Genomic DNA, 15,311 nt, shown 5'->3' with positions numbered 1-15,311 from the left:
TCCCTTTTGTAGCCAGGTCAGTTCCTGTAGAACTAGCAGTTTGGGGTGGGTGAGATGTACATCTAGCTTTTCTCTCTGTTGGCTCTTTTGCTGTGTTCCTCCGGCATACTCCCACCTCAGAGCTTTTGCACTTGCTATTTCCTCTATTAGGATAATTTTCCTCCCAACTGTATACGTGGCCTGTTCCCCTGCTTCATTCAGATACTCTGCTCAGTTGTCACCTCTGAGAGGTGTTCCATAATCAACCTATAAAAACTAGTGGGGGGCCTGGGTGGCTCAGTCAGTTGAGCATCCGACTTCAGCTCAGGTCATGATCTTGTCATTTGTGAGTTCGAGCTCTGTGTTGGGCTCGCTGCTGTCAGCCTGTCCACGCAGAACCCACTTCAGATCCTCTGTCCCTCTTTCTGCCCCTCCCCCACCCATTCTCCCTCTCTCCCCCTCTGTCTCTCAAAAAATAAATAAAACATAAAAAACAACCCAGCCACGCTTATTCTTCCTTTGCTTTATTTTTCTTCATAGCACTTATCACTGCCTGACATTGTTTTATTTCACTTGTTCATTTGTCACCTGTCTTCCTCATTAGAATGTAAACTATCAGGGAAGGGACTTTTTCCTATTCCTGTTACATCCCCAGTAACTAAGTGTCTGCTACAGTGGGGTCCTCATTTTTAAGTAACTGTCCAGAGTTTCCCACTATTTTCTCTTTTTGTTTTTGTTTATTTTTTTAAGAGAGACAGAGTGTGAGTGGGGGAGGGGCAGAGAGAGAGGGAGGCACAGAATCTGAAGCAGGCTCCAGGCTCCGAGCTGTCAGCACAGAGCCTGACACAGGGCTCAAACTCATGAACCGTGAGATCATGACCTGAGTGGAAGTTGGATGCGTAACTGACTGCAGCCAGATGTGTCTCTAGACCTGCCATGAGCTGGGCTTCTACACCCTTCCATGAAGTTGGGGGGCTGTCCAGGACTACTTACTTACCAGTCAGCCCAGGTTACTCAGGTTTCCTTTACTTGGTGGACTTCTATCAGAACAGGATCCTCTTCTCTGTTCTGAAAGGATGAAGCTTAATATCTCTTTGCTTACAGATGAAGAGATGATGGCCACAGAGGTAGCCCCCTCAGCCATGGCGGAGCTTACAGACCTGGGCAAATGTCTAATGAAGCATGAGGTGTGTGGAGGGGACAGGTGATGTTTTTCTCCTTTCCTGGTATGGCACCAGTTTCCACTTTTCTCAATCTGTGATGCCATCAAAGAATTTTGGGGGGCTAATGCTGCTTTATTAACTTCCTGGTTCCTAAAGCCTCCAGAAAGCAGTAGAAAAGGTCAAGGTGTCTCCCATGCTAGCATGGGCAGAGGCTTTCAGAAAAACACACGGGCACACTGTGGCGTTCAGCCTCCCCCAGGCCTGAGCTTGGTCTCCTTGCACATTGGTTTTCACTTCTATATTGGTGGTTTTTTCTTCTTTTTGACTGCTAGATATACATAGAGAGGAGGGAAGTTTGTCCTCAGTTGCTATTTTTGTCATGTTCCTCCTCACCTGTTAAAATCCCAGCTCCTCATGTATAGGAATACTCAGAAAATTAATGTGTAAATTTTCTCATTGTAATCCTTCATCCTTTTCTGCTAGGATGTTTGTACGGCGCTATTAATTACAGCCTTCAATTCCCTTGCTTGGAAGGATACTCTGTCCTGTCAGAGGACGACCACACAGCTCTGCTGGCCTCTGCTCAAACAAGTATGGTTATTCACCCCTTCTCACTCCTTATGAAAGGCTGGGGTCATGAGGATTGACTGAATCAGTTGGAAGAATCGGGTTGCTGGGGCTTTCAGAGAGTAATCCTTTGGCCCTGAGCACAGCTGTGTCCCCAGGTGCTGTCGGGGACACTGCTCGCAGATGCTGTTACATGGCTTTTCACCAGCGTGCTGAAGGGCTTACAGACGCACGGGCAGCACGACGGCTGCATGGCTTCCCTGGTCCACCTGGCCTTCCAGATATACGAGGCACTGGTGAGTGCAGAAAGCACAGAGGCAGGGCTGGCTGCAGCTTCATCTTGAGGGGCATGCTCCCAGGCAGTTGGGCCTTCATAAAAGTAGACAGCTGCCCGAAGAGGTGGGTGTGGTGGGGTCATAGGAAAGGTGGCAAGGCCCAACCTACCCCATTGAGTGGTTTTATATCCCCACTCCACAGCGTCCCAGGTACCTGGAGATAAGAGCTGTGATGGAGCAGATCCCTGACATACAGAAGGACTCTCTGGACCAGTTTGACTGCAAGCTGTTGAACCCCTCTCTGCAGAAAGTGGCGGACAAGCGCCGGAAGGACCAATTCAAACGCCTCATTGCTGGCTGCATCGGGGTAGGTCATGTGCCTTCCCTGGTGCTCCCAACCAGCTTGACCTACCCTAGTGGTCTTCTTAGACCATGTGTACAGGCAGACCGGACGCCAGCTGTAGTCATAATCTTTGAAACAACCCACTACTCAGGGCCCAGCATCAATTCTTTTCCTTTGTTTTCCACAGAAACCCTTAGGAGAACAGTTCCGCAAAGAAGTCCACATTAAGAATCTTCCCTCACTTTTCAAAAAAACAAAGCCAATGCTGGAGACGGAGGTGCTGGACAACGAGGAGGGCGGCCTGGCCACCATCTTTGAACCCTGAATCAAACTTTTGGGCATTCTTCCTTGGCCTTTATTGTCATCTCTTCTTCCCCTTCATAGCTAATCTCTAGGCCCCTCTCCACCGCCACTTCACTTTCCACCATTGTCAGCCTGGAGAGAAATCCAGGTCTGGAGCTGGAGAGAGTGGGCTCTGTGCAAGGCACAAGTAATGATACCTAAGGTATCAAGAAAGGGAGTTTGCGCTCACACCATTCTGTCTAGATCTCCCATCATTCTACTTGGAGTTTTCACCTTTTCTAAGAAAGAAAAGCTAGAGCAGACTGGCCCTACTCCCCAAGCCCTCCCATCCCCATGTAGCCATACACCTGTGTAGAGGGGTCACTAGGGGTGCTACACCCAACACTGAGACTAGCGGGGCTTGCACAAGGGCTTGGTCCCGCACTGCTTACGCCAGAGTTTTGCCTGGGCCACTGCAAGTCCCACGGAGTCCCTTTGCTGCTGGGCTGGTGGAAAACCTTCCCCATCCCTCAGGGGCATGTCTGGGTCAGGTGCTGAGTGCTGAACTGAATCTGGCCAGTTTCCTTTCTGTTTTGAGCAAGAATCTGGTCACCTGATGGGATCCATGGTACAGACTACTGCTAGGCTCTGAAGGCAGTGTCAAGTGTGGTACCATCAGGGACCAGGGCTGGGCCACTCTCTGGAGTACTTTCTGGCATCCCATTATAGAGCTCATACATATTCCATGCACAGTCCCTCAGTGTGGGTTCCCCAGCCCCAGGGTCCACTCAGGCATAAGAGCCACAGTACCCTATCTAGTGTCACGTGATGCCATTGGCATCTGAGGATAATGCACACCAGCTAGGCTATGTCTGTGACAAGCAGCTGGCAAAGCCACTGGTCTTCTCTCCTAGGACTAGTTGAGTCCAGGTGCCTTCAAAAATCTCCTGGTCTTTTGGGTCCCTGGTCACTTCTCTCATGGACCATTTCCAGAAGAAAAAATATGCCTTCCTGTCACAACCTGTATTGTGAGGCTCCACTCTGTTCTCAAGGTCACTAGATGGCCCTGTAAGCAGAGGGGATGTGAATGCAAGACCCTAGCCTTGAGGTCACTACTGGCCATATACAGGCTTCATTTATACAGAAACCATATAGAGTATGTCTGCATTCTGTACAGAGACCTGTCCTCAATCCAGTCCACTGATGACAGTTTTGGTAAGGACTGTGCAGAACAGCCTGGGCTCAAGCTCCACCTGTGAGCTGGTGGTCCCTGGGCAGGGTTGGAAAGAGGCCAACCTGGGGAAATGGGACTTGGAAGTTCTATGTAGCTGTTTCTATGGCACAGGTTTGCCCCATGCCCTCTTTCCGGGTGGTGCTTTGGGCTGTTTCCTGTTGACTATGAAGGCCATCTCAAAGCATGTTTCCCTCCAAACTTGATGGCTGCCTACTCCTCTCTATGGTTGGGGCTGTGGAGGGCACAGTTGTATTTATTGTGCTGTAGTATTTTTAACATCCTGTGACTTCATGCTAGAAGTTTTCTATTGTTTATAGAACCTTTTTGTAGAAACATTAACTCTAAAGCACATCTGCATGTCAGTAAAAATCTCAGTTTCATACAGAAAGGTCCCCATCTGCCTTTTTCAAACCAGTGACATACTCTAGGGTCATTGCTCCGGAGCATCCTGCTAAAGGGACTGGACAGGAAGAACTGTGACCATGAACCTGCTGTCAAGCTTTCTCAAATAGCATGCCAGCCAGAAAAAGACATCTATTCCTGACAAACCTAGACCAAGCAGCCCATACCACTCTCCCAGTGTTTTCTGTGGCCACTAGACTGGACTCTGAGGGACTGTCCAAATGGAACTGCTGCTGTTCCTTGTGTCACTTTTTTCAAAAGATTTTTTTTTTTTTTTTTTAATGTTCTACTATTTATTTCTGAGAGAGAGGGAGACACAGAATCCAAAGCAGCTCCAGGCTCTGAGCTGTCATCACAGAGCCTGATGCGGGGCTTGAACTCACAAACTGTGAGATCACGACCTGAGTGGAAGTCAGATGCTTAACCAACTGAACCACCCAGGCGCCCCTAAAAGATTTTATTTTTAAGTAGCCTCTACACCCAACATGGGGCATGAACTTACAATCCTGAAAACTAGAGTGGCATGCTCTACCAACTGAGGCAGCTAGGTACCCATCCCTCCTTGTGTAACACCTGATAGCCATGTGACTTGATGGGTACAGACCACCCCTTTTCCTCAGAAACTTGTAGTAATCTAGGAAATGGATTAAGTGGCGCACACAATTTTCTGTGGTCTGGCTGAGCCCCCAAAGACCACCTCAATTTGGTAGTTTTTTTTGTTTTGTTTTACCTGAGCGTGTGAGCAGGTGAGAAGGGCAGAGGAGGGGAGACAATCTTAACCTGGCTCCACCCTCAGCACAGAGCTCAACGCGGGGCATGATCCCACAACCCTGGCATCAGGACCTGAACCAAAACCAAGAATCAGACATTCAACTGAGCCTCCCAGACAGCCCTGGTATCTCTGATGAGGCTTCAGAGGACTTGGCCCTGACCCGCAGTAACACCCGAACCCTGTGTTCCTAAGTGCCAAATAATGCCAAACCTCTTCTAAGGTGAGGCCCCACATATTGGGGCTAAAACTCCGGAAGTAGTCTCTGGCAAAAGTTTTTTATTTGGATGTGAGTTTATTTACATTAAGGCCTTACAAAGGCAGGAAGTCACATTTTGTGGCACATTTAACAAAATGTATTGACTGAAAATAAGGCTGGGATTGTCCCAGAAAACCCAGGACCTGCAGTCACACTGGACTCTAGCAGTCCTGTGACCAGCAAGTCAGGACCCAAAATCTTCAGCTAGGATACTTGAGTATCCAAGCACAGCCATGCCGGTAAGTCCCATGCAAACCTCAGTCCATCTGAACTGCATCTAGTTCATCCAAGAACCGTTGGCACTTCCCCATCAGTACCTTGATGGCTTCACTCACTAGCACCTCTGGTGGCAACACCCCTGTTGACTCGACAGAAACTGGAAACCAAAGAGACACTTCAGCTCAGGCAGGGCTCGCAAAAGCTCTGTATTATATCTAAATTATATCTATTATATCTAAAAGTATTAAGCTACGCAGATTCTACATCTGGACTCTACAAAGAAGCGGCAGCACCAAAGACCTGCCCCACTTCACAATACGCCCCCAACCTGACACTCACAGATATAGTGGTCCCGAACTCGAGCAAGTCGTACAACCTTCTTTAGCTTCTCGTTCCGGAACACTTCTCTGCTGAAGGTATCTAGCCGGGGATTGGCAACTCTGGCCACCTTTTTACCTAGTGAAAACAAACCGTGTTCTAAATACACGAGCCCAGAGCTTTCATTTATGCTACCTTCACAGGAAATATACTTTAGGTCCTGACCTGAACGGGTATCCCAAATGTCATACCTTGGACTTCCTGCACCTCAATAACACCAGGTGAGAAGCACCGCCTCAGCTCCTCCGCTGCATCCCCTTCCACAGGCTCAAGCAGGGTGATGTCTGGCAGAAGCCTGTAACTGGCTGTTGCCACAGGTGAAAACTTGGCATGATCCTTGCCTGGAGGGAAGAGAGTAAAACAGCCTGGGGGGAAACCTTCACATTATACAAACCCCTAACGGCGGAGGCCCACCAGCTTGCTCCTTGTCAGGACATCTCAGCTGAGCCCTTCAGTCACACCTCACTCCACTGTAATCAAACCACTCTGCCCAGGACAGCCAACAAAGTTCTTACCAATGCCCTTGACACAGTGCATGAGTAAGTCAATCTCCTGGCCAGGCCGTAGCTGAGCGATGAGAATATCATCATGCACTGGTCTGATCGTGCCCTCTGGGAAGAGGTCAGCCTGATTCCCCAGGGGCACCCATGTCATGTGCCTGGTGTACACTGGAGAAAGAAGCACATCAGAAAAGCCTCACTCCTTAAAACCAGCACCTACCAAGAAGTGGGCCTCTTGCTCGCCCTACCACTACTTACCTTTATGGTTCACATAGAGTTCATTGGGGTCAGAGGAATCTTTAGCAGCGTGGGGGTTCCGAGTGCACCTGACCTGAAGCCGAAACTGTAGAGTATCTATCTCTGTACCTTCTTCGTCTCCTGCACAAAGGGAGAGAGTAGAAGCTGTTAAAGAACTACTGAACATTTGGGTGCTAGGCACTATGCTGAGTGCATTAACTTAAATTTATCATTTAGTCTTCCGGACAAGTTACAGTAGGCAAGGGCAAGTGTTCACACAGATAAGAACAGATACACACCAAAAGATCACTAACTTGCTCGAGGTCATACAGTAATCAATCCAGGATTTGAACACAGGCAGTATGACTCCAGAATCTACTTCAGAAGAGAGCTGCTCCCATTTTCCCAAAATTTCATTTTCTCTCTCACCTTGGTTCCGATATTCAAAAAGACGGGGATCAGCATGAATGGGAATGAGCCCCAAGCGATGAGCAAGGATCTCATCCTGGACAATGGACGTGTTGTTGTACACCAGGACCTTTTCCACAGCCATGGTTGGCACCTGCCCAAGAAAACAGAATCGTTCTCCAACAAAGACCCTACAGATTCCCCATTTACTCCCACTTCCTGACAGGGGGACCTCTTCCTAAAAGAAGAATTGCTTAGTAAAAAGTTTATGAGGAATGCTCAGCAAAACTGCAAGAAAACTAAAGGAAAGGGGCACCTTGAGACAATTCTACAAGTATGGTGATGGCACAGTTTCCCACGCAACTCCCCCTTTGTCACCAAAATAAATACCTCAGCTAATAAAATGCGCCGAAAAGCATTGGCAATGGCTGCATCAATTCCCACCATGTCAAACTCCAATGAGTTTTCATCCAAGTGCACTACATCCACACGGAAATTCTGTGGGGACAGAAAAAGCACTAAATGAAGCCTGCTCTCTGGAGTCAACACCTTCCCCCCTGGACATTCCTCCCAGAGTATTAACATTCACACTCACCCAAGAACCTCCCTTTGACCAGGTGTCCCTGATAAATGTTCCTTTCTCCCCCAATCCCTTATTAGGCTCTTGAAAAGTTTCCCTGTTTTCGTCCTCCACTTATGTAAAATTCTCTGTAATGTGGCTTCCAGCCCAACTATCCTCAGAAACTATTCTACTAGAGAATAGGCTTCCATACTGCTTAATGGAGTTGACATTACTCAATCCTTATCCTACCAGACTTCTCTGCTGCATTCAGCATTGATAGAATCCCTTCATTTTCGAACTCTGCCTTGACTTCTGAGTACCAATCTTCTGGTTCTCTTCCTCCTTCTCTGAGGAATCCTTCTAAATTCACTTTCTTCTACCCACTTCACCAATGTCACTATTTCCCAGGTTTTTCTGTCTCTCTCCAAGATGACCTCAATCACACTCATGGTTTTAGCAACCACACATACTAAAAAACCCCAAATTATATCTCACTTCTGATCTCATTTCAAACACACCTAGTACTAGCCTCCTAAACTTCTCCATATACAGGAAACTTAAATGCAGCATCATTCCCTTCCCCTAGATCTATTTCTCATCAGTAAATGACACCACCAGCCATCAAAGCAGCTCCTCAAATTAGGTCCTTTTATATTTCCTCCTCAAAGCCCACACCAAAGCAATTATCAAATTTACCTTCTATATCCCTTTTGCTCTATTTTCCTGATTACAATCTTAGTTCATGCTTTCAACCTCAGTTCCTCTATGCAATTCTGTCACAAATCTGACTGCTCTATTGGATCTTCAATTCGTTCTGTCCCAATCATTTAGGCTGCAGATCATGTCCACTTCAGAGCTCTTCAAAAACTCCCTATTACCTACAGGGTCTAAGATGCACTTCAGTCTTGCCTACCACTCATGCTCCCCATTTTACATTCTAGCAATAATAAACTGCTTGGACGTTCCTGGAACACAGTTCACAAAACCTTTATAATTTCGTTTCTAGTCTTAGTCCCTCCTCACCCTTCCCTGTTCTCAGATTCTACTCATCAGGGCTCAATCCAGATGTCATCTTCTTCAGGAAGTAAATCTTCCATACCGCTGCCCCCAACCCCATCCCCCTTCTAGATTAAGTGCCTTTGTGGGATCACCCCATCCCCGGTTGTCCTTATCTCTATCAACCGCCTTTACCGCATTACACTGGAATCACTTACGTACGTTCTTCTCCCACAAGACTAAACATCTTGCTCCTCGAACAGGGCAGAAACCGTGTACACGAAGCGCCTTAGCACATTGCTCAAACGTTTTAGCAACGGAGCATACCACAAGGGCTGCTTCTGAGGCACAGGCTGCCCAGATACACGGTCGGTTCCTAACACCCTCTCCAAATCCACGTACCTTCTCGAAGCGGTCTTGGTCCCAGGCATCATCATAACCCGAATAGTTACCAGGAAAGTCAGTTGTATGAACCTAGAGCAAAAAGACGGGAGTCTGCGAAAGGGCAAGTAGGGCAAGCCCGCCCAACCCCACCCCATCCCTGTCCCACTCTCATTTTCCTTCCCGAGTTCAAGGCCATAGGCTTACATTGCGAACCCCGAACTCCCCTAGAACCACGCGGGTCCGCATTTCTTCCACCGCCTGAGCAGCCGCCATCTTCAACCCCTCCACGTGACTAGGGCAGCAAACTGGCGCGTGCGTCCCCCACCTCCGTCTCCGTGGCAACGCACCCGGGATCTAAGTATCGCGAGACTCTGCCCGGACTCCGTCCACGTCCCCAGCTTCCGGAAGTTTTGGCCAAACATCCGGGTTTCTCCTTTTTGCGTTCCGGTTGAACCCACCTCTCTTTCTCGCCCCTGGACATCTCCCTCCTTCAGGCCCGCGTCTCTCCCACTCGTCCGCGCGCTGGACTAGCGCGGGCTTCAGTGACGGGAGCCCTCGAGGGACATGGCAACTACAGCGGCGCCGGCCGGCGGCGCCCGAAGCGGGGCTGGTCCGGAATGGGGAGGGTTCGAAGAAAACATCCAGGTAATCGCCCCAAGGCTCCGGCTGCAACCAGCCCCGGGGCTGGCAGTCGCCCTGAGGTGTCGTGGAGACTCCCTCGGAGCTTGGAAATCTGTTCCCTTTGCAACACTTGTTCCCTCCTTTGGATCTTGGTATACACGAAAGTCTGTGGGACTAGTGCCGACCTGAAAGGTCCAGCCAGAGGGCCTCAGATCTCTGCGCCCCCCTGCTCTTGCTTTCCAGACAAGTTTGTGTTGGCCGATCGGGGTCACGCATGGCGAGGGAGCGGGCGGTATTCACTGGCACTGGCTAAAACCATGCTGTGTGCACAGCCTGGTTTGGGGGTTGGAAAAGACAAACGAAATGGGTACTTTTGCAGCCCTCTGAGAATTTAACTGGGAAAGTAGAAGAAAGACATATATGCAAGACAGGGAATGGGTTTCCCAGGCTAGAAAAGAGAACCAGACAACCAAGCGTTCTGAGAGCAAATGAGGGAAAGAGAGGGGCCTGATCTATGGCGATTCCAAGCCATATCCCCAGCAGCGGACTAACAAAGTCCCAAACCCTGCGACCAATAGGAGGACGTACAGGTGGAGCAGAAAGATCTTGCACTCTACAAGCCACTGTCTTCACAGGGTGGAGGCTCAGCTGTGATTGACATGGAGAACATGGATGATACCTCAGGCTCCAGCTTCGAGGACATGGGTGAGTTGCATCAGCGCCTGCGCGAGGAAGAAGTAGATGCCGATGCAGCTGCAGCGGAAGAGGAGGATGGGGAGTTCCTGGGCATGAAGGGCTTCAAGGGACAGCTGAGCCGGCAGGTGGCTGATCAGGTAAGCAAGACTGGATCCCTAGCGGGTGGAAAAGTATGCCTAGGCAGGCCGCAAGTTCTGAAGTTGTGTTGAAGCTCACCCCACGTTGTCTGACCCCATAGAACCATGTAGAAATCCAATGGAAAATAAGCAACAGGGACTATAGTCTAGAGTCTCACAATCCCAACCCACCCCACTTCTGTCTTCCTTACTTCAGATGTGGCAGGCAGGGAAGAGACAAGCCTCCAGGGCCTTCAGCTTGTACGCCAACATCGACATCCTGAGACCCTACTTTGATGTGGAGCCTGCCCAGGTGCGAAGCAGGTGAGGATCCTTCTCCTGATAGAAGCTGCCCTCCTAACACCTAATCCTTCATCCAAACCACAACCAGATACCAAGCCCTTAGGCTCCCCTCTTCATGGCCCCACCAGCCCTCATCATTGCACCTGTACCCCAGCTACACTGTATGTCTTACCAGTCACAGAACAGGACATGGTGATAACACATTGCCTTCCTCCTCTTCCTTGTGTAGCAAACTACTCTTCTTCCCTCAACACCTAGCTCAGTTGTCACCTCTGTCCCCCATTCCTCAACCCCATTCCCAGTTTGTTCTCTCCTGGTGTTCCTACAGAACTCTGTGCTTTCCTCTAACAGGTGATATTTGGGCGATGCTGATTCCGGGTCAGTCTCCCCAGAGACCTCAGAAACAAGCTCAGTTTTATTTTATTTATTTTTTTTATTCCCACCACCAGAACAGTCTCTGAACCACAATATCAGCACATAGTTTTGAATGACTTTTCAAGAAGTGGATCTAATTTTGGTTTGGATCTTTTGTTCATCCTTTAAGCAATATTTATCAAATACCCAGTACCACTTAGCAGCCATTTATTAAGCATTTGCTCTGTGCTGGGCCCTGTAATACTTAGGTCTCATTGAAGACAGAGGGCGAAGATAGCTGGGAGCCTTGCCTTCGAGTGCAGTTACAATAGAGCATTTATTTGCTCTGATGGAACACACAGAAGGGACACCTGACCCAGAGTAGGTAGAGGATGGGACAGGATAGGTTTTCCAAAGGAAGTGAAATGAAGCCACAATCCAAGGTATTATTAAAAGTTGGCCACCTAAGAAGTGGGCAGAAGTGACTTGTACTTTTATTCCTCCTGTGTGGAGCTTTCATACCAGTTCACATGTACTTTCCGAGACGATGTTCAGTGGTGCCTGGAGAAATTGGTAAGCAGGAAGATGTAGGAGACACACTGGTTCCCTCCAGTAAACCTTTCCTTCTAAACCGCTCCCAGGGCTTCATCATCACAGCCCTGAATTCTTGGCATTCTCTGCTGAGGTTTGCCTGTCTTTAAAGGGGAGCAGGTCAAATAGGTAAATCGCCAAGCCCTCTCACAAGGCCCAGGTGGGCTTTCTGAGTTCTCCATATTGCTTCTGCATGTTAGCACAGTATCCAAAGGATGTCCTTCCTGGAAGCATTTTTAGGGACAAGGAAGTTATTTTCTCATTCCTTGTCTGTCTTTACTACCCTCTTTTCCCTTTGCCATCCAGCATGTTCTCTGGAGTTAGAGATGTAATAAGATTCAGGCCCTCCAGAACTTCATAGCCTAGGGCTACTCATCTCTCCTCTCCCCTCTTCTCCCAGGCTCCTGGAGTCCATGATCCCTATCAAGATGGTCAACTTCCCCCAGGTGAATACCCAAGGTAGCATGTCTGGAAGAGCTGGGGGAGGCACGAGGGCAGAGGGTGGGGCCACCAGGCAAAGCCAAGGAAGACATAAACAGAAGAGCCATTGTACTCTCCAGCCTGAATGAGTTGGTATATTGACAGAAAATCGCAGGTGAACTCTATGGACCTCTCATGCTGGTCTTCACGCTGGTTGCCATCCTCCTCCATGGGATGAAGACATCTGACACCATTATTGTAAGCAGGACAAAGGACTTTGGGGGGTGGCTGAACTAAGTTGAAAGCTGCCCACGATGGTGGAGTGAGGTAGAAGCAGCCCCTGAGGAAAGCCCTAGGTGAGGCTGAGTCCAGAGGCCTCCCAGGACTAAGCAGAGCCTTCACCCCACAGCGGGAGGGCACCCTGATGGGTACAGCCATTGGCACCTGCTTCGGCTACTGGCTGGGTGTCTCGTCTTTCATTTACTTCCTCGCCTACCTGTGCAACGCCCAGATCACCATGCTCCAGATGCTGGCATTGCTGGTAAGGAGTCCAGCATGGTGGTGGGCAAGGGTGGTCTTAAAAAGAGCAGCCAGGCCTTGCTCTGCATCTGTCCTCGGGCCCCAGGGCCTGGAATGGGATGAGCTGGCCAGTGGATCGTTTATTTCTCAGAGTCTCCATGAGAGCTCAGAGGCCAGCCCGGCCTGAGTGATTTTCCTCCCCACCATTTTCTTTCCTAGGGCTATGGCCTCTTTGGGCACTGCATTGTCCTGTTCATCACCTATAACATCCACCTCCATGCCCTCTTCTACCTCTTCTGGTTGCTGGTGGGTGGACTGTCTACTCTACGCATGGTAAGCTGGGCAAGAGGTTGCCAAGGGTGGGCTAACCTCCCAGGGAGTTAGGGAAAACCGCCCAGACCTTGGGCTGAACCCCACAAAGGGCTCCAAATGGCTAAGAGCCCAAAAGTGGTTCCGCTCTGGGTAGGAGTGTCTTCTCCACACTGCTCACTTTGGAGCTAGGCCCTCTGAGCTGTATTCCTGTGGCCCTAGGTGGCAGTGTTGGTGTCACGGACTGTGGGCCCTACACAGCGGCTGCTCCTCTGTGGCACCCTGGCCGCCCTACACATGCTTTTCCTGCTCTATCTGCATTTTGCCTACCACAAGGTGGTAGAGGGTAAGTGACAGGAGGGCCTGAATGTGGGGGAAGGGAACAGCTTCCTCGGGCAGGGTCGAGCCAACTCTCACCTTCCATTCTCCTCCTTTCAGGGATCCTGGACACGCTGGAGGGCCCCAACATCCCGCCTATGCAGAGGGTCCCCAGAGACATCCCTGCCGCGCTCCCTGCTGCTAGGCTTCCTGCCACCGTGCTCAATGCCACAGCCAAGGCTGTTATGGTGACCCTGCAGTCACACTGACCCCACCTGAAACCCTTGGCCGGCCCCCTCTCCCCCCATCTTCGGAGCAGAGGAAGATTAAAGAACAGTATTGATGACATGTGTCTTTTTGATGGGGTCTGCAGCTGCCTCAGAGCTGTAGCCACTTAAGCAACTCCCTGATGCCTCTTGGGGCTTCTGAAGGGCACAAGGCCAGGAACCCCTGGCCAGGACTGCAGGGCTCTGCAGCCAGTGCAGAAAGTGGGTCAGCTCCTCTGAGGCCCTCTCTCCACCTACTCCTTCCTTCCTCTTTAACTCTCCCACGGTGTCTTGCTAAATATAGACTTGGTAATTAAAATATTGATTGAAGTTTGGAACTGCAGCTGCCATTCCGGTGGTCCTCCCTGCCACCCTGCTTCCTATACACTTTGCTATTTTTCTGTCACTGGTGGTAATGGCACGTGTTCTCTCTTTTATACCCTCATCCAGGCAGGATGATGGTGGGACAGCCCAGACTACATTGAAAGCAGTGACTGAACCTGGAACCTGCCCCTGAGGGCAGGGGACACCTGACCCATGGAGCAGCAGGGAGGCCTCAGACACAGGAACCATTAAGTCTGATGGAGGAGTGCACCCAGCTTGAGTGGGCTCAGCCTCACTCGGGACACCAATGGAGCAGTGACAATTGGTCAAAAACTTCAATTCAACCCCATGTAATTACAAGGCTCTTATGTACCTGGCCCATTGCCTAGGGATAATTTTCCTGTGGGAGCTCACATTTGAAGCCAAACTTGGCTTTGTGCTGGTTATACTGGGGCCAGAGGAACAAAGCCATCGGTTTCTTCTGCCCTTTTCAGGAGTGCTATTCGTTCCTAAAAACAACCAGCACCCCAAGCATAGCACCATCCACCCCACCATCCATTTAATCGGCTCTACTTAACGAGTTAAATCAGGTGGTTAATGAAATAGAATTGTCGACCTCCCTTCACTATGCTTATACTTTTTTTTTTTTTTTTATCTTTACCCGAGTTAATCTGAGTCAGCATCTTTCCCTCCTAGTAAAAGGCAAGAAAGATGTGCCCTTCATTTGCCCTATGTGGCCCCACGTTGGGGGCACTTTGTCCACTTGGTGATGGTGTGGATCAGGTAACATGGGGCCTCAGGTAACTCAGGTGACATGCCTCTATGTGGACAGAGTGCGAACAGAACAGCACTGTGCACACTCTGCAGTGTACTCTTCCTGATAGTTCCAGCCCACTTAACAGCCGTCACCACTCCAGGTCGCCGAATCTAGCACGCCCTTTAATTGGGCTACCCCAGTGTCACAGGTACGGAGAGCCTCGGTCACTGACGTCAGCATCTGCGGAAGGGGTGGCACCAGCACCCTGCACCTACTTGAGGCTCACCTGGCCCAGGGGCCCTTCAGGGTGCCCGTGTGCCTGGCAGCTACGACCACCTCTGCCCGTGGCCCCCGAGGCCGCCGCTGCGGGGCAGCCATCTTGGCGAGGGGAAGTGCTCACCTGCCGCGCCCCCCTTCCTCAGCGTGCGCGGCGCCGCTCGTCAAGGAGGGCGGGGCGAGGCCCGGATTACCGGGTCGTGGGGGCCTCCAAACTGGATGGGAGGGCGTGCACAAGACGCAGGCGAAGACACCGAGGGTCTGGCCCTTAGGGAGAAGGAACGACGGCGGAATGGGCAGAAGCAGCTGGTAACAGTCCCAAATGCCACCTCCACGTGACGTGACTGCCTTCTCCCTGCCACACCCCCTGCTCCTCCCAGGCCTCAACCCTACTACCTACTTTCCGAGCGTTGTTCGGGCCCACGCCCAGGGGAAGAGCGGCCCCACCGCTCCAGAGCTCCCGGTGTGCGCAAACCCGGGGCCG

General features: G+C 50.4%; 3 protein-coding genes across 5 annotated transcripts in view; 2 read left to right on the top strand and 1 right to left on the bottom strand.

The window, feature by feature from the left end:
* Nucleotides 1-4,400, top strand: part of XPO5 (exportin 5) — a 48,898-nt gene extending 44,498 nt beyond the window's left edge. The window contains exons 28-32 of the mRNA XM_049653746.1: nucleotides 1,084-1,166; nucleotides 1,626-1,733; nucleotides 1,868-2,005; nucleotides 2,187-2,351; nucleotides 2,515-4,400. Coding sequence (XP_049509703.1) covers nucleotides 1,084-1,166; nucleotides 1,626-1,733; nucleotides 1,868-2,005; nucleotides 2,187-2,351; nucleotides 2,515-2,652 — 632 coding nt within the window. The 3' untranslated portion in view covers nucleotides 2,653-4,400. The remainder of the gene's footprint in view (nucleotides 1-1,083; nucleotides 1,167-1,625; nucleotides 1,734-1,867; nucleotides 2,006-2,186; nucleotides 2,352-2,514) is intronic.
* Nucleotides 4,401-4,517: 117 nt separating this feature from the next.
* On the bottom strand, nucleotides 4,518-9,270 carry POLR1C (RNA polymerase I and III subunit C). 2 transcript variants are annotated; one of them, XM_049653739.1, is made up of 9 exons: nucleotides 9,162-9,270; nucleotides 8,976-9,047; nucleotides 7,406-7,513; nucleotides 7,037-7,169; nucleotides 6,629-6,748; nucleotides 6,386-6,538; nucleotides 6,062-6,211; nucleotides 5,832-5,948; nucleotides 4,518-5,649 (listed from the first exon to the last, which is right to left on the bottom strand). In XM_049653739.1, the coding sequence occupies exons 1-9, from the start codon at nucleotides 9,228-9,230 to the stop codon at nucleotides 5,531-5,533; spliced, it is 1,041 nt and encodes a 346-aa protein (XP_049509696.1). In that variant the 5' UTR covers nucleotides 9,231-9,270; the 3' UTR covers nucleotides 4,518-5,530. The 2 variants fall into 2 exon arrangements, with proteins under 2 accessions (XP_049509696.1, XP_049509697.1); XM_049653740.1 differs by having other exon boundaries at nucleotides 8,976-9,068; nucleotides 9,162-9,222.
* Nucleotides 9,271-9,373: 103 nt separating this feature from the next.
* YIPF3 (Yip1 domain family member 3) lies at nucleotides 9,374-14,054 on the top strand. Of its 2 annotated transcripts, XM_049653737.1 has the most exons (9): nucleotides 9,378-9,602; nucleotides 10,214-10,411; nucleotides 10,608-10,714; nucleotides 12,039-12,084; nucleotides 12,224-12,316; nucleotides 12,468-12,599; nucleotides 12,797-12,910; nucleotides 13,109-13,232; nucleotides 13,325-13,550. In XM_049653737.1, exons 1-9 carry the CDS (start codon nucleotides 9,522-9,524, stop codon nucleotides 13,471-13,473), a joined length of 1,044 nt encoding a protein of 347 aa, XP_049509694.1. In that variant the 5' UTR covers nucleotides 9,378-9,521; the 3' UTR covers nucleotides 13,474-13,550. The 2 variants fall into 2 exon arrangements, with proteins under 2 accessions (XP_049509695.1, XP_049509694.1); XM_049653738.1 differs by lacking the exon at nucleotides 13,109-13,232 and having other exon boundaries at nucleotides 9,374-9,602; nucleotides 13,325-14,054.
* The last annotated feature ends 1,257 nt before the right edge of the window (nucleotides 14,055-15,311 follow it).

The sequence above is a fragment of the Panthera uncia genome (assembly GCF_023721935.1).
Source record: "Panthera uncia isolate 11264 chromosome B2 unlocalized genomic scaffold, Puncia_PCG_1.0 HiC_scaffold_24, whole genome shotgun sequence".
NCBI classification, from domain to species: domain Eukaryota; kingdom Metazoa; phylum Chordata; class Mammalia; order Carnivora; family Felidae; genus Panthera; species Panthera uncia.
This window is presented reverse-complemented; position numbering and strand designations above follow the sequence as displayed.